This window comes from Alligator sinensis, unplaced genomic scaffold, assembly GCF_000455745.1.
Source record: "Alligator sinensis unplaced genomic scaffold, ASM45574v1 scaffold123_2, whole genome shotgun sequence".
Lineage (NCBI taxonomy): Eukaryota > Metazoa > Chordata > Crocodylia > Alligatoridae > Alligator > Alligator sinensis.
In genome coordinates, this window is record NW_005841917.1 from 2070939 (window position 1) to 2096657 (window position 25719).

The 25719-nt window shown below is 41.9% G+C and overlaps 1 protein-coding gene across 1 annotated transcript in view; it reads left to right on the plus strand.

Annotated features, from left to right (window-relative positions):
* The window catches only part of HDAC9 (histone deacetylase 9), a 511347-nt gene that overhangs the window by 78338 nt on the left and 407290 nt on the right, over positions 1 to 25719 (plus strand). The window contains exon 2 of the mRNA XM_006018926.3: positions 10564 to 10687. Coding sequence (XP_006018988.1) covers positions 10666 to 10687 — 22 coding nt within the window. The 5' untranslated portion in view covers positions 10564 to 10665. The remainder of the gene's footprint in view (positions 1 to 10563; positions 10688 to 25719) is intronic.

Below are 25719 nucleotides of genomic sequence, written 5' to 3' on the forward strand. Positions count from 1 at the left end.
GGTGAGTTTTTACCCCCCATACCCACCCCCTGCATGGTCCCAGACCCCAGGTAGGATTTGCCTGGGGGGGCGGGAGCGGGGAGAGCTGGCCAGTTGAACCAGCCCTTACTGCTCCAGATAGGGAGCAGAGGGGCAGGGCCAGCCCTCCTCTCTGGAGCAAACAGCACAGCACAGCCCAGGGCTGCAAAGCTTTCTGGGATGCTGGGGTACTGTGATTTAACTTGAACCAGGAAGGGATCTGGGACAGGAGTTTCATAAATTAGTTTGATCTGAATCAGTTAAGTCTGATACTACATTCTACCAGGTTTATCTTAAATCAGTTTCAGCCATTTTGAAACTGGTTTATATGCACTGAACTTCTGTTCTGTTACATGTTTAAACTAGTTTCTTATCACTTACACCAGTTCATGTATAACTTCTGTCTCTAGCCTTATGGTTGAACTCTAACCATTGTGTCAGGACAGGGATTTGTTTCCACCTTGGACCTGGGCATAGGGACTGCTTGCAAATACATTCGTTTGTTAGATGTCTTATGTCTCCGTGATAACTTTGTGTCCTCTGTTGGTTCCTGTTGTCAACAGCTACCTGGAAGACATGGAAATACAGTCTAGCCTGGGATATTTCCACACTTTTTGCAGAGCAGAATGAAATATGAAGAGTGTCCTCTGGTCCTACTTGCCTTTCTTCTGAATCTCTAGGACATATGGGAACTCTGTGTAGAATCCTTGAGAAATGGGGTTATGATTCCCTTTTCCACAGTAGTGGCTGACCCTACTGTTCTGCTTGTGTGCTTCCCTTCAAATGGAGGTTGAGGGAATACAATCCTGTTCACCTTTTATCTAAGATTTTTTTAGTGCTGACAGTAGAGAATATATATAATGTCCTTTCTTGATGATCCTACAGCAGTGCTGCCTGAACTTTTGGCCCTGCAGGCCAGATAAATGGTGTATGGGGTTGGTCAACTAGCTAGATCCAGTCCATGGGTCTGATCTGGCTTGCTTGGGGTCTAGCTTGGTGTGTATTGGATTGGGCCTGCTGCCAGATCGGGCCTACTGCTGACCCAGCCGTGGCCCTAACCTGGTATGCGCTAGATGGGGGTCACTGCCCTGCCCCCAGCCATGGCTCTGTGTGCTGGATTGAGTTTGCTGCTCCAACCCTGGCTGTGCCTGTGGGATGCTATCCTGCACACAGTGCCATGCCATCCAGCCCACGGGGTGTAGAAATTTGGCTGTGGGAGAGCGGCAGCAGAATGAACTGTTCCTTGCTGCCACTTTCCCAATTCTTAGGAAATCCCATGGGCTGGATCATACAACTCTGCAGGCTAGGGGTTGAGCACCCCTGCCTTATGGTTTTAGGGACAGTTATCTTAGTCATACAGTTATATTGTCTTTGGATCCTGGTGTATTATTAAATAACACCATATTAAAAACTGACTTAAGGAATAAAAAGCACATGCTGAAGATCCTTGCTTCTACAAGGTGGGCCAGGTTGTGACAGGATGGGGAACTTGCCCATAAGTCACACCCAGAATCTACTGCCTTGCATTTTTAACGCTTCAGTTCATAAGCCTTGACTCAATGCATGAATAGATCTATTGGCTTTAGTGGAAGTTTCAGTCAGAGTCATCTTGTACTTGACTTCAGGTATGTAAAGCTTACTTATGAAGGGAAGCTTGTAAGTTATTCCTTTCTAGTAGTAGTAGTTCTCATCCAGAATAAATATGACATTTAAAAAAAATTATAAACCCTCCTCCAGAAACAATCTGCACACAAATGCTCATATGTATATATGAAGGAGAGGCTGAAAGACTTCTGTCAGTAGATCCAAGTTTCTTAATACTACTGGTATTTGACAAGTGACAAGTCTGACACAGGAAACTACAGAGGGATTGCCTTGCTGTCCACCATAGGAAAGATCATTTCCTAGATTTCATAAACATTAGGGCTGGAAGGGAACTTGGAAGATCATCAAGTCCAGCTCCCTGCCCCAGGGGCAGGACATTAGCATTGTGAGAACCCTCCTGAACTCTCTCATTCCAGTTAATGAAGAGCTGCTCTTGGAATCTTAGTGTGGGTGTAGGACATCGAGAGGCATGATTGACATGATCTTCACAGCTCTCCAGCTGCAGAACAAATACTGGGAACAACATAAGCCTTCTTTGACCTCATGAAAGCTTTTGACTCTGTCAGACAAGAAGTGTTGTGGAGAATTCTTCTGAAGTATGGATGCCTGCTGAAATTTGTCACTATTTTCTGCCTGCTCCGTGACGATGTGTGAGTGGTGGTTCTCAGTAATGGATCTATCACAGATCCCTTTGAGGTTAAAATGGCAGTTAAGCAAGGCTGTGTCATCAGTCTTAACACCCCTCTCAATATTCCTTGCTGTGATGCTGTATCTGACCACCAACAAGCTTCCAGCCAGAGTGAAGCTAAACTATTGAATGCATGGCAAGCTGTTTAACCTCAGCTGACTCCAAGCCAAAACCACCCCAACCTCAATCATTGAGTTCCTGTATGCTGATAATGCTGTAGTGTATGTTCACTTGGAAGTTGACCTTCAGGCAATGGTTGATGTCTTTACCAAGGCATACAAGAAAATGGGACTGATGCTTAACATTCAGAAGACTAAGCTACTCCACCAACAAGCTCCTAGGCTAGGGACAAACATTCAAAAAGCCTGAATTAATTCAATCTTTGCAGGTTAGTCTAACTTGGCTAGGCTGAACTGATTTGTAACCGTGCAGACATTCCCTCCAGACTGAGAAATGCAGACACATGCCTGCAGTGGCTCAAGCTAGAAGCGGGGGGGTGCTAGAGTAGCCCTCCCTTCCCTTCCACAGTGCTAAGCTGAGGGCATGTGGCCAGGCCTTGGCAGGACACTGATTAGGGAGGGGTTCCTCCCCTCCCCCCTTGCTCCTCCTGACCACCCCCGCAGGTAGTTGATAACACAGAATTTAGCATCCCATCAAGAAACCAAAAGCCTCTCTCATTAGTTCAGGCTCTTCTTAAACAAAAGGAAGTAATGGAGGGACATTACCAGCTGACCTGTTGATTAGCTCCAAAAAGCCCCAAGCTGTCCTGTTTGCCTTACACAGACACCTCTCAGCATTAGCTAGCATACTACATGCTGGCTATGGTCCATGCTGTGGGAGATGGGACAAAGGCAGGGAGTGGTGGTGGGGGTAGGAGGAAGCCAGGTATACACTGCTGTGCCTGCAGTCTCTGCCAGAGCTCCAGCTAGGGGGCAGAGGGGTGGGGCAGCCCTGCTCTGGAGCAGAGAGCCCCTGCCCAGGGCTACAAAGGATGCTGGGGGACTCTGGTTTAAGTTAAACCAGGAAGGGGTGTGGGACAGACTGTATAAATTGGTTTGACCCAAATCAGTTAAGTCTGATACTACATTCAAGTAGGTTTATCTCAAATCAGCTTCAGCCATTTTCAAACTGGTTTATGTCCACTGAACATCTGTTCTGTTACAGGTTTAAAGCAGTTTCTCAGATTACTTAAACCTGTTTATGTGTAGTGTGTGTCCCCAGCTCTGGTAATCCAGATCCATAGTGAGACTCTGAAGAAGGTTGGGTATTTCCTGTACCTTGGAAGCTATTTCCCACAGAAGGCTGATATTGACGAAAACCAACATTGCCTCAAACGTGCAAGTGTAGCCTTTGGACGCCTGAAGAAATGGCCGTTCAAAGATTGCAATTTCAGATCCAAAATCAAGCTCATGGTTTATCAAGCAGTCATGATCTTCACCTTGCTGTATGAAGCTGAGATGTAGACAACATACAGGAGACATCTAAAGTTGTTGGAGAAGTACCATCAGTGTTGCCTGTGGAAGATCCTCCAAATATAGTGGGAAGACAGATGCACCAATGTTAGTGTCCACCTGCAAGCAAACACTGAAAGTATTGAGGCAATGATCATCCAACATCAACTTCATTGGGCTGGCCATGTCATCTGGATGTCTGACTCCTGACTCCCAAAGCAAATTTTATTCTCCCAGCTCAGCCAAGGTGTACACTTCAGAGGAGGGCAGGGAGAGTGCTTCAGGGATGTTGTCAAGGCCAACTTTAAAAAATTCAACATCGATGTCAACTCATGAGTGTTTCCCAGGACTGCCCCAAATGGAAGAACAGTCTGCAGGGATCTCAGTACTTTGAAACCTCACAGCATCAACAAGAGATGGAAAAGCGGGAGCAGCAGAAAGAGCATGTTGCAGACCAAATTAAGAATCCAGCACCACCCACTCCACACAGAAACATATGTCTGAACTGAAGTAAAGTCTGTTGGTCCTGGATAGGCCTTATCAGCCATCACAGAGAGAAGACAATCATCCTTGACTGCATGGGATTGCCAAAGAAGTAAAGCATCAAACTTGGGAGGGGCATTTTTAAGAATTCATCCACTTCTGAAAAAAATGGGTAGTTTATTTTATAAGGAAAAAGAATGCGTCATCGTGTATTTTGTATGCATCATTGGGGAACATCAAATGAAATGGGTAGCATTGTAGGCAAGATCTGTGTTCCTTGACTCATTTTTGTTGCACAAGAATTTTCCTGCTTGTAATCATTCCTAGTGTTTTGTTTATTTGTTTCTGGTTATTTCATGGAAGCTTCCTTGGAGAGCCTGTGTTCTTCAGTGGGTACCATGGAGCGATGCAGGGGTTAGACTGTCTGTGATTTGCTGTAGGATTAGGATTTTAGTTCCAAATCCACAAAGGTATTCAACCTCTATTTAGAAATTGAACCCCCATTGAAATGTATAGGAGTTAGGTGCCTAAATGCCTTTTTCTGAGTCTAGTTCTTTGTGTAATAAATCCACATTGTGCTACATGAACTGATCTCCTGCCTAAGACTGGGACCCTATGCTACTTTCTGTTTTTCCTAACATATTTTGTTTATATGCACAAACATTTTATGAATATTTTATATATAATATGAAATGTAATAAAATAAGCAGATGTTTAAATTGATTGATTTCCTTTTTTAAAAAACAATTTGCTTCAGTTTTATATACTATATTTGTTTAGACTCTTGATTACCACTGTGAAATAGGGTTTCTTTTACCCACTGTGCCAGATGACTTTATAGCCTAATTATGAGGGTCAGGATCAATTTCAGAGTTTTTAGACTTGTCTGCAAAGTCTGGTGTAATCTGCATTGCAGCTTTTATATTGCCATAGAGTTGTGGGGTTTGGGTTTTTTGGGTTTTTTTTTTTTAACTATTTTATTCTACTTCATTTTTTTTTTTTATGGATTGTCACTCAGCCCAGGTACTGACGTTACACTTTTACCAGTATAAGTGGTTGGAAACTGGTTTATACCTATAATAAAACAGAAGTTCAGCACACACAGGCTGGTTTATAAATGGAGGAACCCAGTCTAAGACTTGCCTCTTCCCACTAAAGGGTGAATGTGTGCTCTGTTTGCTACTGATCTAAACTATATACCGCTTACAGAAAACTGCAACTTAGATTGATTCTGCCTCAGGCTTTTTGAATGTCTGTATCTAGCCTCTGTGTAACACTGATACCTTTCTATAATTATGGTGTAAATGTCAGTCATGTAGTATAAGTCAGTTTTTACCTTTTAGAGAGTACTGTTATTCCTATAAGGACTCTTACTGTTGAAGGGGATAAGGAGGTAGTTTTGTTTTAAAATCTTTTCGATTTTCTATTACTATAGTTCTGGTCATGGCATGTTGTTACACCCATTTTATATAAAACCCTGCTTGTCCATTAATGTATTGACCAGTCTCTAGGGGCTAAAGCAATCATTTAAAAAAAAGAAAAAAACCCTATTTTTAGTGACCACCTAAAAGACGTTTTCTGTGTCTTGTACCATTTGAAGCAAAAGGGTTTCAGCAGTTTAGTTAATTAGAAGAAAAAAATCTTGGCAAATGACTGGCAGAAGCTATTCTTGCAAAATAAAGTAGCTGGCAGAGCGCTCCTGATTACTTAATGTATTATTAGAGGTGCCACCCTGTTATATTTATAGTTCTGTAGATTACAGCATGCCATATTTTTAGCAGCAATATCTATACATAATCATTCTCCCGAACACTTTCCAAAGAGAGGAATTTTGGAGGTAGATGAAAAGTGCTCCTAGAAGTTGTGGAAATCTGAAAGATGCCTCTAGGCATTCTTTTCTTTTTTTCTTTTTTTAAAGTATATATTACTGAGTACATTTCAGAAGCACACAGAGAAAATTCATCTTTGGAAGTATGGAATGGAAATAGAAGTATCTATTTAATTTGTATTCTCTTAATTTCTTTCCTGTCTGTCCCGCTTCAGAAACCTTTTCCACTGAGGAACTGTGTGTGTTACCGAATGGGAGGGATATTGGGAGGGGATGTTGTCTTTGGAATTGGAAAGAAAGATGACAGTTCAAAAGAGCAGTGTTAACTTGTAGCATGCGTTTCTGTCTCCTAAATACTCCACATAGTTACTGTCATGAAAAACAAAGTTGATGGTGACCAGAAAGAAATAAAAGATACTGCTGTATTGCACTAAGAGTTTCAAAGCTGCTTCAAACCTTGTGACACCTGCTCTCCCTTCTGAGGGGAATGATTGGTAAGGTCCTGTAGCCCTGCATCTGCCCAGCACTTTACTCCAAGCCCTCATACCTCACTCAGGTTAGGGCTGGCAGCACTAGTTCCTTCCATTGCACCCTGGAACCTGGTATTTCTGCTGCGAGAAATGAGTGAGAATCTTAATTGGTGTTGCACTGCTCTTGTTTGGAAGTGGGATTCCCTTTTAAGAACCATATAGGGCTCTAAAAAGGGGTTATAAAGATCTGTTTAAAATATGTGCCAGCACTATTCTATTTCCCTTTAGCTTAAGTATTAGGCCTGTGCGAAGCAGCTAGTATACGCTTTGTATTCAGCTGATTCGGAGGACAGTGATTTGACTCGGTGATTTGAATCACTGTCCTGTATTGATTCGGCCGAATCTCTGAATCAAAAAGGCCCCATCCCCCACCTGCTCTCTCAGCCCTGTCAATGGCTGCTCTGCCTGGCCCCAGTGTCCTGCCTCCTTTAAAAAAACAAAAACAAAAAACCTCTGCATTCACTGGATGCTGCCAGGCAGAGGGTGCAATCCCCGCTGCCTCCCACTGCCCCACACTGTGTGGTGGGCTCTTCCATGAGCCCCCAGAAGCCCCAATGGCCGCTGTAGCATCCAGTGAGTGTAGGGCTTTTTTTTTTCCTTCTTTTTTTAGTGCCAGGATGCTGGAGCTCAGCAGGACAGCCATTGATGGGGCTGGGAGAGTGGGCAGGGGCTGGGGCTTGTGGCAGAGCCCCCACCCCAACAGCACGGGATAGTGGGAGGCAGTGAGGCTTCCCCCCCATCTGGCAGGAGCCAGTGAATGCAGGGCTTTTTTTCTTTTTTTTTTTTCTTTTTCTTTTCTTAAAGAGTCAGGATGCTAGGACTGAGCTGCGAGAGCGGGCGTTGTTGGGGGGTGCTCATGGGGCTAGGAGCGCAGGCAGGGGATGGGGCCTGGCAGGGGTCTTCCCATGGTCACCTCCCCCCCCCCACTTTACTGGCACAGAGCCCAGGTTCAGCTCCCTGTGGTGGTGAGCAGGGACCGCCTGAATCTCTGAACCTTTCTCTGAATTGTCTCCGAATTGATTTGGAGGCTTCAAATCTATTTGGACCTTTTAATTGGTCTCCTGATTCGATTTGGATTCGGAGATTTGGTTGCTGAATCCTGCGGGCCAAATCTCCTCTGAATCAAATCGGCACCCGAAGCTTCACACAGCCCTATTAAGTATAACTGAAATGTTTCTGGATTTACACTTCTTGCAGTAACTTCCAATATGACTTCTCTCTCTTTTTGTGCATTGAATCTCAGGGAGAGAAATTAAGCATACCAGTTTTTAAAGTGTATTTGAATGTAAATAATCAGATTGTATCTGTATATCTGAATGTGAATGGACTGATTTTTCATGTGTCTACATGAGAGGTTTGGTTATATGAATTATGTTTATTCAGTTTCAGTTTTACGAACACCTTTAATTTTAAATATTTTACAATCTTAGTAATAAAAGGTTAATATTTGAAAGAAAGACATGGAAATATAATACCTCTTTTAGGCAAGATGCCAGTTGGCATTTCATAAAATATAATAGAACCAGTGTAGAGCAATTTGTAAAACTTCTGGATAGGTATTTGTAAGGCTCTCAACAGACTACCTTGTCATACGCACTTTTCTTAGCAGGTTCATCTTCAATAAATATTCACTGCTGATTCTTTTTATTATTATTTGGGAAGTCAAGGATCTGCCTTTTCAATTAAAGGGGCTGTAAAGAATGATTTTGAAAATGAGATTCAGGAAAACTGTTATCCATTATCTGATATCTTAAATTTCTGGAAAAATGTTGTTGATGGAGGACAGATGGTAGTTTGCATGAACAGTTATATCATTATTGTCCATCTTCCACATATGCACTATCTCTTCATGGTTGTGTGTGCATAGGTACATGTACACGTGTAAAGTAATTTAAAGGGGGAAAAGAAGAGAGCCTAAAGTTAACAACTTCTAGTTTTGCCTTGTGTTATAGATAAAATTAGGGTAGCGGGGAGAGGGGACTCCTCCCTGTTGAAGCATATGATAACCAAGAAGATGAATCTCTTAATTTTTAAGAGGCATTTGTCTTTCAGCACTTTAACGGGCATTCCTTGGAGGCACAGAAGAAATGATGTCATTTATACACTTTAAAAACATTACCTTTTTGGCATCCTTCTCTGTTTTTTTGTGTGTCCCATATATGGGAAACTAGCCTCACCCTTCCTGCATAGAAATCCTATGGAAAACTTAAAACATATACTTCTTCACTTAGATGTACTCTATTCTTCTATTCCCTGTCATTTTAAATTGCTCCAGAAAACTGCCTCTTTTAATGCCTATGGTCAGCAAGTCATTATCTATTTTGTCTCAGGAAAACCGCCCTCAGAAAACTAACCACTTAAACATGCGCACACAGTTATAAATCTTTGTCCTATTCCAGTTTGATATTCAGATGAGTACATTTTAGGGTTTGATCCTAAAGACTGTGCATGTTTCTTGACACACACCAACAGTTATATTGAAGTCCGTGGGACTATTTGTTGTACTAAAGCCATTCAAATGTGGGTGTTTACAGGGTGAAGTCTTTGGTGTATTTGCGTTTAGAATCAGGGTTTCTGGTTTTTCTTTCCCTGTTGTTGAGCCTTTAGCCCACCTGCGAGCTCTGTTAATCAAACATGTATCTTGTAATCCTAATATATGTTCTAAAGGGAAAGAACTGAGATTCAAATAATTTTGTGGGAATTTCAGTGTTCTATACTGTCTTAGCTTCCTGCCACTGCAGCTGAATGTTCATGTGCCTAAATATTAGATACATTCAAATATTGATCTATCTGAGCTAGGAGTGTGTGTGTGTGTGTGTGTGTGTGTGTGTGTGTGTGTGGTGGAGGAGGGGTGTTTATTTTTGTTTTTTACTGGGCAAACAAACAAAAGTTACACATCTGAATAGGCGACTTCCCCCCACCCTCTCCCTCCCGTAATGCTAATGTTAGTAAACAAATATCAAATTCTAAGGTGAAATTCTAATTTCTAGCTCCCCAATTTTGAAATCTAGTGCTCATTGGTGGCTTTTTGACACACCCTGCTAAAAGATACAGCATTTAACTATCTCTATCTAGACACTTTTGGAGCAGTGTTTGAGTAGTATAGTCACAGTTACAATGCATTATAATTAAAGATAGGAAGTGGTGTTTATTCATTATGCTGTTTATAACATTCTTGAATGTAAATATAGCATAACTGAAAGCTTATTGCAACTTTGAGGTTTCAGTAGATAAAGTGTTATGAAAACACTGCCTTTGCTTTGCTCTTGCATTAACTTAACAGGGCTGTGAAAGGATTCAGTCTAACAGCAGAAACTTCTCGTCCTACTTTCAGGCAGCCTACACTATTAGCAACATTCTTGACAATGTTAGGGATGACATTAGTAACTAGTGGGAGACCTATTCAACCATGCTAATTATTGCAACAAGTTGTCTTATTTCCAAAATATGTAAACATTACAAATTAAGACAGTAAATTTTCCAGGAAGATTTATCAGTGTGAAACTATTGATAATATTCATATTTCAAAGCTAACTGTCAGCAATTAGGATATTTGCAATTAATATATGAATGGTGAATGCCCATTGCTTAGCTACAGGGAAGTACTTCATCCATTTTTTTTTTAATCCTTAAATCTTTCACATTTTATAGTTAATCCTCTGATCTTGGGGAAACCATTTGTCTTTTTTTCTTTTAATGATGCTTCTCAACTTGGAATGGGTCTAAGGTGCAAAGTTTATATCTGGGTTTGAATCTCTTTGAAGTTTAAGAATTTCTAGTTCCAGTGTGGTTTTGGGGACCATTGTTCTTTACATGTGCAAAGATTAAGGAAAAAGAAATCTTGATTATATTTTCAAGAGCATGCCAGCAAGTGGTGTGTACACATTAAAAGTATATTATTACAGGAGTATAGCATGTATATGATTAACATACAGATCTACCTTTTTTTTTAAATTTTAGATTGCATCCTCAGATTTGCGTTTGATTATGAGCTTCAATATCTGAACTACTGCATCTAATATCTGGTCTTATCCTGTCAGCAATTTTATCTTTCCATCAACAATGAGTTCCACAACACAGCCAGGTCAGTGTTTTTAATATTTCCGCTCTGTAGGATATTAGTATACATTCATAAATTGCCAAATTCTTTGCATGTCTCTGTTCTGAGATGAAATAGTTGGTGAGTGACCTGTGTGCTAGCTGCATCTAACAATATTTGATTTTCATATAAAGTGAGATAAGGGACTTCGTATAAAGAAATGCTATTGTCTGCATACCTCATTTGTTGGATTACCATCTTAATATGATTCTGCTCTTCTTTTATATTTCCATATGATTTGTTTAGGAGCTAAATAATTATAATCACAAATAAGCATTCTAAGTGTGTTTTTGTTCCTAATAGTTATATTTCCATGCGTTAGACTGTTGTCGACCATCAAACCATGCAAATGTTTAAAGACCCAAGTGTGGAATATGTTCTTCTGTCACTTCCTTCCCCCGCCTCCCAGTATTTGACCATGCTGTCATATTTTTGCCGCTTTTCTTCTTTTATAGGTGTATGGTTAGTTACTTTAAATTTCAGCACCTGCTGAATATTAATGCCAACAGAATGAGCTACTTCTGGTTCATTTGACAGGAGGCGAGTGGTGAGCAGTCATTGCCAAAGCCAAACCTTTTAAAGAGAAAAAACATTACACGTGAAGCACACCTAGCCTTCACTGTTTTAGGGAGTGCAAGTCCCTGATTCAGATCTGAATAACGTGCCATATGGTTCACACTCCATTCACCCACACTTCAAGCATCTATTTTTGTTTTGTTGGTAACATAGCCCTGTACAGGTGGCTTACTTCTGACTGGTTTGGCTTTGTGCAAAAGATTTGCATAAAAACCTCAAGAAAGACATTGTAATAATTAGCTGTAGTCTTAACTGAATATTTTTGCTAGATATCTTAGAACTCAGTTAAGGAAGGTACTTCAGTTTATGGCCTTGTGAAGAAATGTCATTTATATTGTACTGAAAACTGCATTTCCATTAGCAAAAGAGTGACCTGAATCTCAAACTTGGCCCCTGTCCAGATTTCTTTTTTGCATTAGCGGTGAATTATCAGGCAAGAGCATGAATGAGCTGCAGTCAAAATGGTGGGCATAATTCACTTGAATGAAAAATATGCTTGAAATAATGAAGGCCTGATTTTAATAAACCAGGCCCATATTGTTTGGGGTCCAAGTAAAACAAATTTATAGATAAGAAATAGATGCTCTGAACTGTGTGGTTAAAGCTCTTGTTAAAGAAGGAAGCTATTAATCCATAAAATGCACTATTTACTGGATTCTTTCTTCTCTGTTTTGCATGTGTTCCCCCGGTAGTCGATATGAAATAATGACTATTTTTTCCAATATATCACTTTACTGGATGTCTTAAATGTTTTCTATCTTGAGTTGAATCTTATTTCTGCTGTAACTCCATTACAGTTGGAAACTAAGTTAGTTCCTAATGAAAGGTGTGAAATTCCCCCTTGTTATTAGAAGGAGCAAGCTTATAGGTACCTATTCAAATATTTGTATTTTCAGTGCCCAATGGATCCATTAATATTAGCAATTGTGTATGAATTTGACTCTGTTGCACTGAATGTTTTGCCCTTGATAGTCCAAAACAGGAACTCTGAATTGTTTTTAAAAAAAAGGCTCTTGCGAGTGTTTGTATTTATGCCTCCCATAAAATAGAAAAATCTTTCCATTCTGATTAGTAACATAGAGGATTTTGAAATTACAATAGTAATTTAATCACCAGCTAACCATTTTACTTTGACACAAATACTGCTCTGTAAAATTTATTTTATGGCAAGAATGACTATCTCCAAAATCAAGTTGCTGTTTTATTTTAAAATGCGTTGATATCAGAAGAGGAAGCAGTAGAGGGCACTCCAGAGGTCTTCCCTGGTTTTCAAAGTCTGTGGATTTGATCAATCTAGGAACTGTTTATCATTGCCTACAATCATGGCATTCAACTTGGAAGAATGAAAATAAAACTATGGAATACCTAGAAAAGTACATAACGATGATGTTGAGAAGATTTTATTTCCTCTGTCTACTTCGAAGATAGAAAAATGAGACAGATGCTTGATGGAAATGTATTTGACGGTAACTATTTTGTACAGTTAGTGTATGGTTTAGTTGCCATTTCAAGAACTTAAACCAGTTGATGTATTTGAACACTGTAAAAAAACACATTGTTCATTGCTATCAATTCTTAGTCCATACAGATGCCAGAAAATGGCTTCTTCATGTTTACCTTCCATTACATATGTATATGGAATATTTATCTATTCTAATCTTTCTATGAATTGATGTTCCATCCTTTTCAAAGAGACTGTAGCCCACCTATTTTTATATTTTCCTTCTTAATAATATATAATGGAATTAAAAGAAATACTGTACATATTTATGTTATAGGATTTAGTGACTCTTGCATATCTCTACCAGTGAGATATCATTTTCTCCCTCATCCATACTGAGTATGTGCACTATAAGCCTACAGAATAGGACATATAATTGTTTATAAAATTGTCTGTTACTTCAAAAGTGCATATCCAATTATCTTAGAGTTAAGGAATTCCTCAAGTTTTTTTGTGGCATTATACATAATCGATACAATGGGTAAAATCCTGAAGAAAATGGAAAAGTTCTCATTGACTTCAGTGGAAGAAGAATTTTGCATTGCTGTCTTCATTACACACAAACTAGTTTTAAAAGAACATTAGTAAGGTTGCAAATTCAGGTTAGGAAATGCAGGGATGTGTAGGGGAGGACTATGCTTTCTTGATTATACCCTTTATGTATATGCATTACGATAATCTGTAATTACCTGGTCGTATTTTTCTACAGGGGAAAATTATTTTATTTCCAGGCACAGAATGGTCACTTGATGACCATTCGTCATTTTACTGTGGTGTTTGTGTGACAGTGCCGTATTTACTGGCACTAGTCAAAGCCTATTCTACAGACAGACTTCTTTAATTTATTCATGGGCTTTTCTGTGGTACTCATCATTCGATATAGTGCATTACCACAAATCTTGGTGATATATTTTGATAACCCAAGCTTATGTCACTAGTAGGGGAAGTGCTGAAGGACCAGGGACTGAAGGCAAAAGGTGTGCACAAAGAGGGGTTGTTCCTTAAGGACCTGATCCTTGAAGCACAAAGGAACCCATTTCCATGTGGAGAAAAGGTAACAGAAGGGCTGGGAAGCCCTCTTGGCTAAACAGGGAAATCATGATCTTCTTAAGAAAGAAGAAAGAGGCTTATTTAAACCATGACAGCTTGGGGCAGGCCCCAAGGAGGGCTATTCCATGACAGCTCACATTTGCAGGGAACAAATAAGAAAGGCTAAAAGTGGCGACCAAAATTAAATTAGTAACAGGAATCAAGGACAACAAGAAGTCCTTCTTTATGTACACGGGGAACAGGAGGAAAAAAAAGGTGTGTGTGGGGCCATTGCTCAGCAACTCAGGAGAGCTGGTTACTGACACCCAGGAGAAAGCTGAACTCCTGAATCACTGCTTTGCCTTGGTCTTTCAAAGGACCAAGGGGAAAACAACATCAGGTAGAGTACTGGCTGAGCATAATCACCTTCATACTATTGTTGTAGAACTGGTGTATGACCAATTACAAAAATTAGACATATACACGTCAGCAGGACCGGATGATCTTAATTTGAGAATGCTGAAGGAGCTGGCTGAAGTCATTGTGGAACCCCTGGCGAAACTCTTCCATAACTTGTGGCGCTCTGGAGAAGTCTCTGAGGACTGGAAGAGGGCCAGTGTAATCCACAAGAAGGGCATGAGGGAGGACCCAGGTAACTCTAGGCCAATCAGCTTAACTTCCATCCTAGGGAAAAATCCTAGAAAAGTTCATTAAGAAGTTTATCTGTGATAAGCTTGCAGAAGGTAAGATTCTGAATGACAGCCAGCATGGTTTCATCACAGGCAAGTCTTGTCTTACCAACCTCATCTCCTTCTATGACAGGGTAACTCACCACCTGGACACAAGAGAGTAGGTTGACATTGTATACCTTGACTTCCAAAAGGTCTTTGATCTAGTATCCCACAATGTCCTCCTGAGAAAACTGGAGGATTGTGGGCTTAACTCTGAGAGTCAGGTGGGTGAGAAACTGGCTCCAGAATAGGACCCAGAGAGTCGTAGTGAATGAATCTGTGTCATCCTGGCAAGAAGTGGGCAGCGGTGTCCCCGAGGGGTCGGTGTTTGGTCCAGTACTTTTCAACATCTTTATTACCAATGTGGATGGTGGGGGTGAAGAGCTCGCTGGCCAAGTTCACGAACGATGCCAAGTTATGGGGAAGCGTGGTCATGCTTGATGATGAGTCTGCCTGTATCTGTAGCCTAGACAGGCTAACAAGTTGGACAGATCGGAATCTGATGAAGTTCAACGGCGAGAAATGTAATGTGCTCCATCTCAGGATGAGCAACCCCCAACACACCTACAGGCTTGGCGGCACCAAACTGACTAGCACCACGAATGAAAGGCACCTAGGGGTAATTATAGATCACAGTATGAATGAGCCAGCGGTGTGATGCTGTAGCAAGTTGGGCAAATAATAATCTGGCATGCACCAATTGAGGCATCTCCAGGAAAAACGAGGAGGGGTGATTCTTGTGCTCTACTCAGCACTGGTGAGACAGCAGCTGAAGTACTGCATCCAGTTCTGGGCACCACACTTTAACAAGGACATGGACAAGCTTGAGAGAGTCCAAAGAAGAGCCACCCATATGATCAGAGTCTTACATGGCAAGCCATACGAGGAAAGGCTGAGGGATCTGGGACTCTCCAGCCTGAAGAAAAAAAGGCTGAGAGGGGACCTGGTAGCAGCTTACCACTACACTAGGAGAGTACATCAAGGGCTGGGTGAGCAGATGTTCACCAGGGCACCCAAAGGGAAAACCAGGAGTAATGGCCACAAACTCCTGGAAGACTGATTCAGGCTCAACATTAGGAAGAACTTCTTCACAGTCAGGGTGTCCAGACTGTGGAATAAGCTCCCTCCAGAAATGGTGCAATCACCTACCCTGGAAATCTTCAAGAGGAGACTAGACAGTCACGTTGCTGGGGTCACCTGACCCCCAGTTATCTTTCCTGCTTAGTACAGGGGGCTGGACCCAGTGATCTACTGAGGTCCCTTTTGGCCTTACTATCTATAAATCTATCATAGAATCATAGAAGTAAGGTCGGAAGGGACCTTGTAGATCTTCAAGTCCGACCCCCTGCCTGGGCAGGAGGAAAATTGGGCTCAATTGACCCCAGTCAGGTAGGCATCAAGCCGCTTCTTAAAGACCCCCAGGGTAGGAGCCAGCACCACTTCCCTTGGAAGTTGGTTCCAGATCCTAGCCGCCCTGACTGTGAAGTAGTTCTTATGGATGTCTAATCTAAACCTACTCTCCAACAACTTGTGGCCGTTATTCCTTGTTATTTATGAAAACCCCACCTGTGAGACAAGGGAATCTCTCTTGATTTTTTTTTTTCTCCCACATTCTATGTTCCCACTGGTTCTTTCTCCTCTCTTCTTTGTCTCTTTACTTTGAAACTTGTCCCACTGTCTTTGCCCAATCCGTTCCAATTCCCCTGGAGTTCTTTCTACAGTTCTCATCTTGCTCCTTTTTTTTTCTTTCTATTAGTGAATTTGTTCTGATCTGTAGTTCTCTGTCCAGTGGCAGCAGCAGCAATCCCTCACAGTCAAAGATGATTACTCCCATGGGTCAAGTAAAGGGTTATCCCAGATCTTCCTCTCCCCAGTTATACACTGCCAGCCTTCAGTCCCAGTCCACTCTGGCTCCTTGTGTTAATCTGCACCTTTGCTGTCTCCCTGAATGCCTGGTGACTTCCTTATTGACGTATCTGGGGTAGGTGGGACACGATCCTTGAGAAGCTAGCAAAGATAAGCTCCTGCTCTCAGGTAAGGTGCTCAACCTTGGATCTAGTATACTGCACAGAAAAGTTGTGAACCAGAGTTGCAATTGCACAGATAGTCCTGTTCAGTTACAGTAATGGAGCATAGTCAGCAATGATGGAACCTCTAGAGACTTCTGACTGCTAAAATATTTAAGAGGTCCCTATTGAGCATATGTAACTGATTATTTTTCCCCTTCCTCCCTTTTACCCGCCCACACACCCAGGTTATAGGTTTGGCTAAATTTGATATTATCAGATATATACAAATTTTAAAGTTTTAACTCCAAAATAGGGGGATCATCAGTGTTTGCCAAAGAAAAAGTCACCAATATTATTTAGCATGGATGAAATGGCATGTTTTACCTTAGTTTTTTTCTAGAAAAAGATTCAACTGTTTTGGTTGGAATTAGAAAAAGAAAAAAAAATCAACTAGAGGCAGATAAGTGGCATGTTAAATTTCAGCCCAAACAATGAATTTGATAGAGTATAAGCAATTGAAAACAACAACTACTAATAGTGGGATGCTTTCGAAAACCATTATTTTGTAATAGAGCCATTAGCCCTGCCTATTTAATATGCCTTTAAGTATACTCTTGTTCAGTAGACCCCAAGTAGTTATCCTGGAAAGGATTCAGAAACAGCTAATTTCCGAATCCAGGGAAAGGCAGAGAATGAACAGAATGTTGCTATATTTTACAGTAGCATTACTATGTTTCTGTTTTATGTATTTTTCCTGTAGAGAAATATTTATTTTAGATATTATAAAAATAATAGCAACCCTACTGATTTGGATGGCTGAGATCTAAACAGGAATTCTTGCATAGTAGTGCTTTGTGTGGGCATGAGTGTTCCAAGTCACCGTATGGAACTGTTAATCGAAAATACCAAGGTCTTCAGTTTTCAGAATTGTAAATGCACAGCAGCCAATGGATTGCTAGTTGATATCAATGGAAAGGCTCTTGTGGACTTCGGCAGCTGTTGGATTATTGTTTACACTAGTAGCTCCAACCAAAGTTAGTTCCCTGTTATACTAGGCACTGTATGACTACTTAGTGAGAAATCATTGTACTCCAAAAGGCGATGATAGTTCAACTAGATGAGGTGTGCATAAAATGCATGCAAAATGTACCCAGTCTTCACAAAGTAATGAAGGTGTATTTGGTGAGATGGAAGTTACTTTTTCCTGCCTTGTCTACTTGTGCAATGCCCAGACACAGACCAGTCTAATAAATATACCTGCAATTTTGGAACTTGAACTGTAGTTGCTATGGAGATATTATTCTTCATATGTTGTGAATTTGTGATCAGATTCCATATTTAAACAATACAGGTGCAGTTATTTCAGGAGTTAGAAAATGTTGGTATTATATTTTTATTTGACTAGCACCAAAGGTCAGGGAGCAATGCACCAGACACTATCTATAAACAATAATAATGAAAATGGTCCAAAAGGAATTCACAAGCTAAGCTTAAGACATGAGACAACATGTGGATACAGAAAACAGGTGAGGGTAGGATTAAGAAGGAGACAGTTCTCAACAGCATAACAGGCAACTGTCACAGACAGACAATCCCTAGGGAAATGACTGTAATAGGACACAGAAATATAAAATAGATGGTTTAAGTGCCTTCATGAGATTTAGTTCTTTTAACATTTTATAATAATAATACTTAATTTCAAAAGGAAAAATTAAGCTGTGTCTATGGTGCACAGTCTTCAGTGGGGCCTAGCCTATGGCCATGGTGCTTTTAACTATTTAAGGAAGCAGATGATTTTTAAAATACAGTAAACTGTTTCTTATCTGCTTGGGAAGTGTGAATGTGTCTGAAAATGACAGCTTCTCTTTTCTAGTACAGGCACCTGTGGCTCTGCTTCAAACTGTTTGTCAAGTGAAAAAAGATAAATTAAGATTATTGAGCTTCTTTTGACTTTAGAAATTCACATTAGAAAATAAATAAATTGATCAGTTTGCAGGTGGAAAGTGATGTGAAATTTAACAAACCTAGCACCACTAGGTTGGCAGAAATCGGGGAAAGTTTTTGTATAAGAAGAAAACATTTTAAGCAATAAGCCCCATACAAAATATATACAAAATGTGTACATTTTAAAGTTACAACTAGGTTCTGTGATCTGCTGGTTGCTGCTGCTGTTCCTGCTGGATCTCACCCAGACAAAACCTATGTGAGCAGGCTCCCTGTGGTTGGAATGCAGACAGGACAGGAAGTGTAGTTGTACCCCTGTTTCCTGTGGCAATGCAAACATCTTCAAAAATCCTTCCTCCCCTTGACTATTTCCAATCTGCATTCCAGCCCCAAGGCTGGAGTTAACAACCTTGGCCCACTACAGATTGTACACAGATATGAGTTCCTTGCATGTGTCCCAGTGAATTCTGTGTCCTTTCCTCCCTGGTCTTTCTAGAGCTTGTACCAAGCTGTTTTCATGAAAGAAAGCACCTCCTGTGTAGTCCCTCCAACTTCAGTCTTCCATGCACTGCTTTAGGTCAGGGATATCTAACTTATAAACCCCCACAAATGTTTTCCACCACTGTTTTGAATGCCCTTGAAGGCACCCCTGCTCTCCCCCTACTGCTGCACTTCTCTCCTTACCCTCTCCTCCCAACTGCTGCACCTCCCAGGCACAATCCCCACACCCCCTGTCCTGTTGCCCTGTGTGGGTACAATCTCCACCCCACACACTTTGCAGGGCCCAGTTTTGCCCTCGGATCCCTGCACCATGTTGCGCTGTCCTGCCCCCTGGAGTGAGGGTAGGAAGCAGCGGTTTTCATAGATTTCATAGACATCAGGGCTGGAAGGGACCTCGGAAGATCATCGAGTCCAGCCCCCCGCCCAAAAGGCAGGAAGTCAGCTGGGGTCATAGGATCCCAGCAAGATAAGCATCCAGTTTCATCTTGAAGGTGTTCAATGAAGGCGCTTGAACCACCTCCGGTGGCAGGCTGTTCCAGACCTTGGGGGCTCGGACAGTAAAGAAATTCTTCCTTATGTCCAGCCTGAAACGATCTTGAAGTAGTTTGTGACCATTCGACCTCGTCATCCCTTGGGGCGCTCTGGTGAACAAATGTTCCCCCAGATGCTGGTGGTCACCCCTGATAAACTTGTAGGTGGCCATCAGATCACCCCTGAGCCTGCGCTTTTTCAGGCTAAAGAGCCCCAGGGCTCTCAGCCTGTCATTGTAGGGTCTGCTTCCCTGACCTCTGATCATGTGCGTGGCTCTTCTCTGGACTCTCTCAAGCTTCTCCACATCCTTTTTGAATTGTGGAGCCCAAAACTGGACACAGTACTCCAGCTGCGGCCTCACTAAGGCCGAGTACAGGGGGAGAATGATGTCCCGGGATTTGCTTGAGAAGCATCTATGGATGCAAGCCAGCGTTATGGTCGCTTTACTAGCTGCCGCATCGCATTGCAGGCTCATGTTCATCTTGCGGTCAATGATGACCCCCAAGTCTCTTTCTTCCATAGTGCTAGCCAACATAGCACTGCTGAGCCTATAAGGATGCTGCGGGTTTTTCTTCCCAAGGTGGAGAACCTTGCATTTATCGGCGTTGAACACCATCAGATTCTCGTCCGCCCACTTGCTGAGCCTGTCCAGGTCAGCCTGGATAACCTGCCTGTCTTCTGGTGTGGATGCTTTGCCCCAAAGTTTGGTGTCATCGGCGAACTTGGCCAGTCCGCTTCTGACTCCAGTGTCCACATCATTAATGAAGATGTTGAACAGTATGGGTCCAAGGACAGAGCCTTGGGGGACCCCACTGGTCACAGGACACCACGATGAGTGACTTCCATCGATTACTACCCTCTGGGTCCAACCTAATGACTTTACCTTTAGGGTTTAGATACTGTAAAATAAATAAGTCTTGGGACCACACATAGAATACTAAAGAGAAAACAAATCTATGCTCATTAATTAAGCACAATCCATCTCATGCACTGAGGTACTGTACAAAATAAAATAGCATGTGATCATATAATTAAAGAATGTATATGCACAAAGGGGCCGAATTAGATTTATAACCCAACACAAGACAGACATAGCACACAGAATACTAATTAAAGCATTAGGAACATGTTATTGTCCTGATTTGGCAAAGCACTTAAGTAAGTGGCTAAGTACCACCAATGTCAAACAAGTTAAGAATATGCTTAAAATTAAGCACATGTTTAAGTACTTTGCTTGAACTAGGACGGGCCAGCTGACTTGAAGGTATCCAGCTTCTCAAGATGTTCCTTCAGAAAGTCAGCATTAAAGGAGGGCAGGGGATCACCCTCACCCGGACTTCCCGGCCCTGTAGCAGGCATGGGCGTCCCATGGGACTGATGAAAGACTGACGCAAAGTACCTATTTAATAGGTTGGGTTTTTCCTGGGCGTCAGTTGTCTCTCGCCACTTCCGAGCCTAACTGGGCTTTTTTCCTGGTCGGCGGGCCCTTTTAAACTGCGCGCATGCGCAGTGGGCCTGCCGTCGAGGGAGCTGCTCTTAGGGCAATAAGGGGGCCTTGCCCGGGATTTGGGGGACCCTGCCCTACTGGAGGGGGACAGGTGAGTACCCCCCCCTCTCTCTCTCCCTGTGGGGCTGGGCGAAGTAGGGGCCTGGGCGGGGCTTGACCCAGCCCGGCTCCACTGAGCCGCCTCCTCCCACACACACACTAAGGGGTTAGCCCCCTCTCTCCACGGGCCCCGCTTACCCCGGCTGTGCTGGGGGTCAGCGGGGGGCTCCGCGGCTGCTGGAGGGTTTTGGGGGGCTTCGGGGGAGCGGGGGCGCAGCGAGCTTTCACCCGCGCGTCTCTCGCCGCTTCTGAGCCTAACTGGGCTTTTTTCCCGGTCGGCGGGCCCTTTTAAACCTAGGTTTAGAAAGGTTGGAGGAGTGAGGGGTAGCATGGAGACTCCAACTGCAACAGCACCCAGAGCAATGGGGGAAGTGGCAGCTGGGTGGGAGCCTAGGGGCCTCCAGTAACTTCTCACAGTCTGCCAGTTGGATAGATCTACTTTAGATGATGCTTGCCTTCTGCTCCATGCACAGTGCCCTATTTTAATCAGTTGTATAAACAGCTAAGTTGGTCAACTTGCACATTCCGGTTGCTTAGCAGAGTGGGCTGTGCCAACAGAGAGAGAGTTCTTCCCTGTTTGTTCAGTGTTTTGTTGTCTGAACTCCTTTTACTACTCCGCTCCTGTGATCATGGGAATTGATGAGAATTTAGCCTTTCATTAAAAGGAAGTTCTAGACCTTGCTGTGGAGAAGAACTTGAAAACATGAGTCCAAAGTAACAAAATTCAAAAGGCAAATCAGATGTTTAAGCCTCTTAAATTACTATGTTAAATAGTGTGGGGGGGAAACCTGACTCATGACTTTTAGATGCTTGTTGGTAATGTTGGTAATAGAAATATCTCCTTTCCATTTTTATAAGGGGCTCCATGGTACAGGCAGTCTACCATCCATACATGGCACTAACTTTTACAAGCAGATGTAGCTATGCTGGCAGAAGCCATCCATCTTTAGTGATGGTACTACCTGCTTCTTCCTTCAGCAGCTCCTGCATGGAGAAGTTCTTCAGATCTGGCCCAGAGCTCACCAGAGGTGTGTGGGGCTTGGGCAGGGTCCGTAGGTCGCTTGTCATACCCATCCCTAATCCTGGTGGACTTGTTGCTTCTAAGGACTAGCATATGACTTGAGAATGACTGTGATCAAATAGAGCCAACAGTTAAGGAGGCTTTGATATTGCATTTGAACATGGAATGATTGTGAATACTTCTGGTGAATCCATACATTATTAAAAATATTTAATAGATTTTTTAAAATCCTCCATGTGAAAGAATGATGCGCCCTGATTTGAAAACATCTGTAGCCTAAAAGCATGAACAGAAAGATTGCAATAATGGTACTCTTATTTACAGTGCTTTTGAGTGATTGTTGTTCCCTATTACAGGGAACCTAGAGAAAAGATTATGATAACCCTTTTAATTTTTCATTTACTTTGGGACATCCAGCTCGTATATGCACAATGTTATTTATGTAGATGGTGAGAAATATAAATGTAATATGAGTTTGGCTCTATACCATTTTGCGTTTAAGTGGTACTGGTAGAGAAGTAAATGTTACCAGCTGATCCACTTTATACATGACATGGTTGTGGTGTCAAGCTTTTTACAGCATTTTAGATTTTTTCCAAGTACAAAGTGCTATGCTGAACTCCTTTATTTTTAGAATGTGAGCTGTGGAAGTGTTTTGGGAACTGGTAATACTAGAAACTTTGTGGGTTGGAGCAATAAGAGGAGAAAATAATTACGTTCTTTAGAAGAGCTATATTTAACCAGGCTTCCCTTCATACTGGGTTGGGAAACTCATTGTCCAAAAAAACCATTGAACAGATGTAGCTCACATATTTTAGCCAAATGATATCTGAGGACCCTTTTTGGGTAGGTTTTTGTTTGCGGCATCAGCCCGCATAATAAATATTTCCTTGCACTGCATGATGCAATAAAACAGGCCTCCTGTGTAGTAACGTCAAACTACAACAACACCATAACCCATTAAAGTGAACACAGCTCCATAAACCTTTAGGGACGAGGCTCTGGCTAAGCGAGTGGTTAATTTTTGCAGCTATAAAGTAAATGCTGAATCCCAACAGGAGGGAAAGTGCCTGTGTTTGGTGTTTGCTTTGCTTGTTATAAACTCTTAAGGTCATTAAGGAAATGTTTACATCCTGTTGCTGTTGCATGTTCTTAACCAATCCATGTGCATGAGTGTTGGAGGAAGAAAAAATGCTCTTAAAGCAGGTGTTTGACCTGTTAGGGTTGGAAGACTTTTGCTCATTTAAGTTCTAATAATGAATACATAAGTGAAAGTCTGCTGGCAGTTTAATAGATGTGTTTTATACCAGGAGATGCTTAGAGATGTGTGTCCTCACTCTTCTGATGTTTGAGTATTATAAAGAGCTGATTGTCTTTTGTAGTTGGGGCTATATTTCCATGGGATGAATATCACCTTGGTTTTTAATCCCAAATCCTGGAAAATCATTTTGATTAGTGTGACAATATTGGTTTAGCAGAACTGCTATTTCAGACACATTTTGTCTAATTTTTTAAGAGTGGAAAAGTAGGAGTACCTTCAAAACAAATATACATCCAAGAAACTTGCCAAAAACAGGGTTGGGAGAAACCTAAATTTCATTCAAAACACAGTGAACATAATAGGTTCTCTGTCTCTTCATACCTTTTTTGGACCTGTTTGTCGCTAAAGTTTTATGTTAATAGAACTTTTAGGCTCTAATTTCCTTTTATAAATGGATCTTAAATATTTCTAAAGCTAAAAGGGAAATTATGAAAACATCAGTTCTGTGAAGAAACTACATAAAAGGTTATGGAACACTCTTGAGGAAATAGTGGAATGATTTGTGGTTGGAAAGATGAGAGTGATACCATTAGATGTTGAAGGAAACGAAATAGGTGGAGTTCTCAACAGCCAGGAAGCTGGATCTTCTAGAAACTAGAAAACTTTGGAAGTGGGCATCCCATTTTATAACACAGAAAGAAAAAGTAGTCAGCTTTCTACTGAACTAAGTTTTTCAGTGAATCCATGGAGTAGTTTTTGGTAGTTCTCACTCTTGCAAATGTGAAAACTTCTGATTAATAGGGAAAAGGAAGAATGTTTGTATTCATCTGCAACAATGCTAGTTCTCCAGAAACCCATTAGCATTCATGGCAAAGTAGGCTGGAAAAATGTGCACTGAATATGAACCCACATGTGAATTCTGCATTGTGCTGGAATTTTGGAAAGGGACTTGAGTGCCTTGCCATCCTGAGCCTGTTCTCTTGCCAGTACTAAGGTAACTCCATTGCTTCTCACTACATTTTTTTTTTAAACTGTTACCAGTAATTTAAAAACTTGCAACAACAGGAAAGCAATAACATATAATAATAATAATAATAAACAATGAGTAATAATACCACTGCCCTCTACAACATCTACCTGATCTTTCTGCAAAAAAACCAAAGCTGTTGACATTTGAATTCATCTAAACATTTTTTTTTTAAGCACTTGTAACCTGAAACTATTTCATATGGAACTGTGGAAACTTTGGCACCTACCAAACAAGTTTCATAGTGTGAAAAGTGTTCATATGAAAAAGCTTTAGTAGATTTGAAAGTTTTACTGACAATGCAGATAGATGCATAAATTCTACTACCTGACAGTATAGATTTACATCCCGCACAACTTCCCAGTTCAGCAAGTTGCAATAGCACATGTCTAACTGCAGTGATTATATAAGATCATGGATATCAAATGGACTGTTTTGTATGCTTAATTGCTTGCTGGTTTGGGTCCCAAATAAAAAATCTTACACTGTTGTCCCCTTGTATAGACATATGAAGATCCTGGGATACCTTTGCCCCCCTAGTTTAGAAGGGGCCCAGGCTGGTGGGTTTCTGGAAAGGCTCAGCACAGTCATCTGTTACTACAGTGGTCACCAACCAGTGGATCTTGATCCACCGGCAGATCTTGGAGCTTCTTGTGGTAGATCTCGGAGCCTCTTGGAGTCGATCTGAGGCGGGGGTTGGGGGCTGAGTGCCTGCGTGCATGCACGTGCATATCCCAGCACAGCAGGTCAGTCCGTGGGAGAAGTAAGGGGTGAGGGCTAGATTGAGGCCTCTACAGTGAGAGACAATGCCACAGAGGCAGAAGCCGGGGTGAATTGAGTGTGGCCCCAGCTGGGTGGGACTTTACCTGCTGGGGAGGTGCGCCCCCAAATTTCTCCCCCCTCTGCTTTGATCTGTCCCCCCTTCCTTCCCCACAGACTTACCTGCTGGGTGGCAGGGGGAGGAGTGGGGGCAACAGTGCACGGTAAATCTTGGGTTGGTTTTAAATGCCAAAGGTGGTCTCCTACTTAAAAAGGTTGGAGACCACTGTGGTACTATTTGCTTATTTGAGAGCCCAGGTTGCAATTGCAGATTTCAATGAACTCAGGCGATTAGTCAAGGACGCACTGCAGAGTAGGAGTTTCAAAGAGATGGGAGCCCAGGAAGGGTGGCTGTACCTTAAGGAAATGATCCTTTGGGCACAGAGGGAGATGATCCCGATGCGAAGAAAAAGAGGGAAAGGGGCCAGGAGGCTTCCTTGGCTGACCAGAGAAATCCAGGG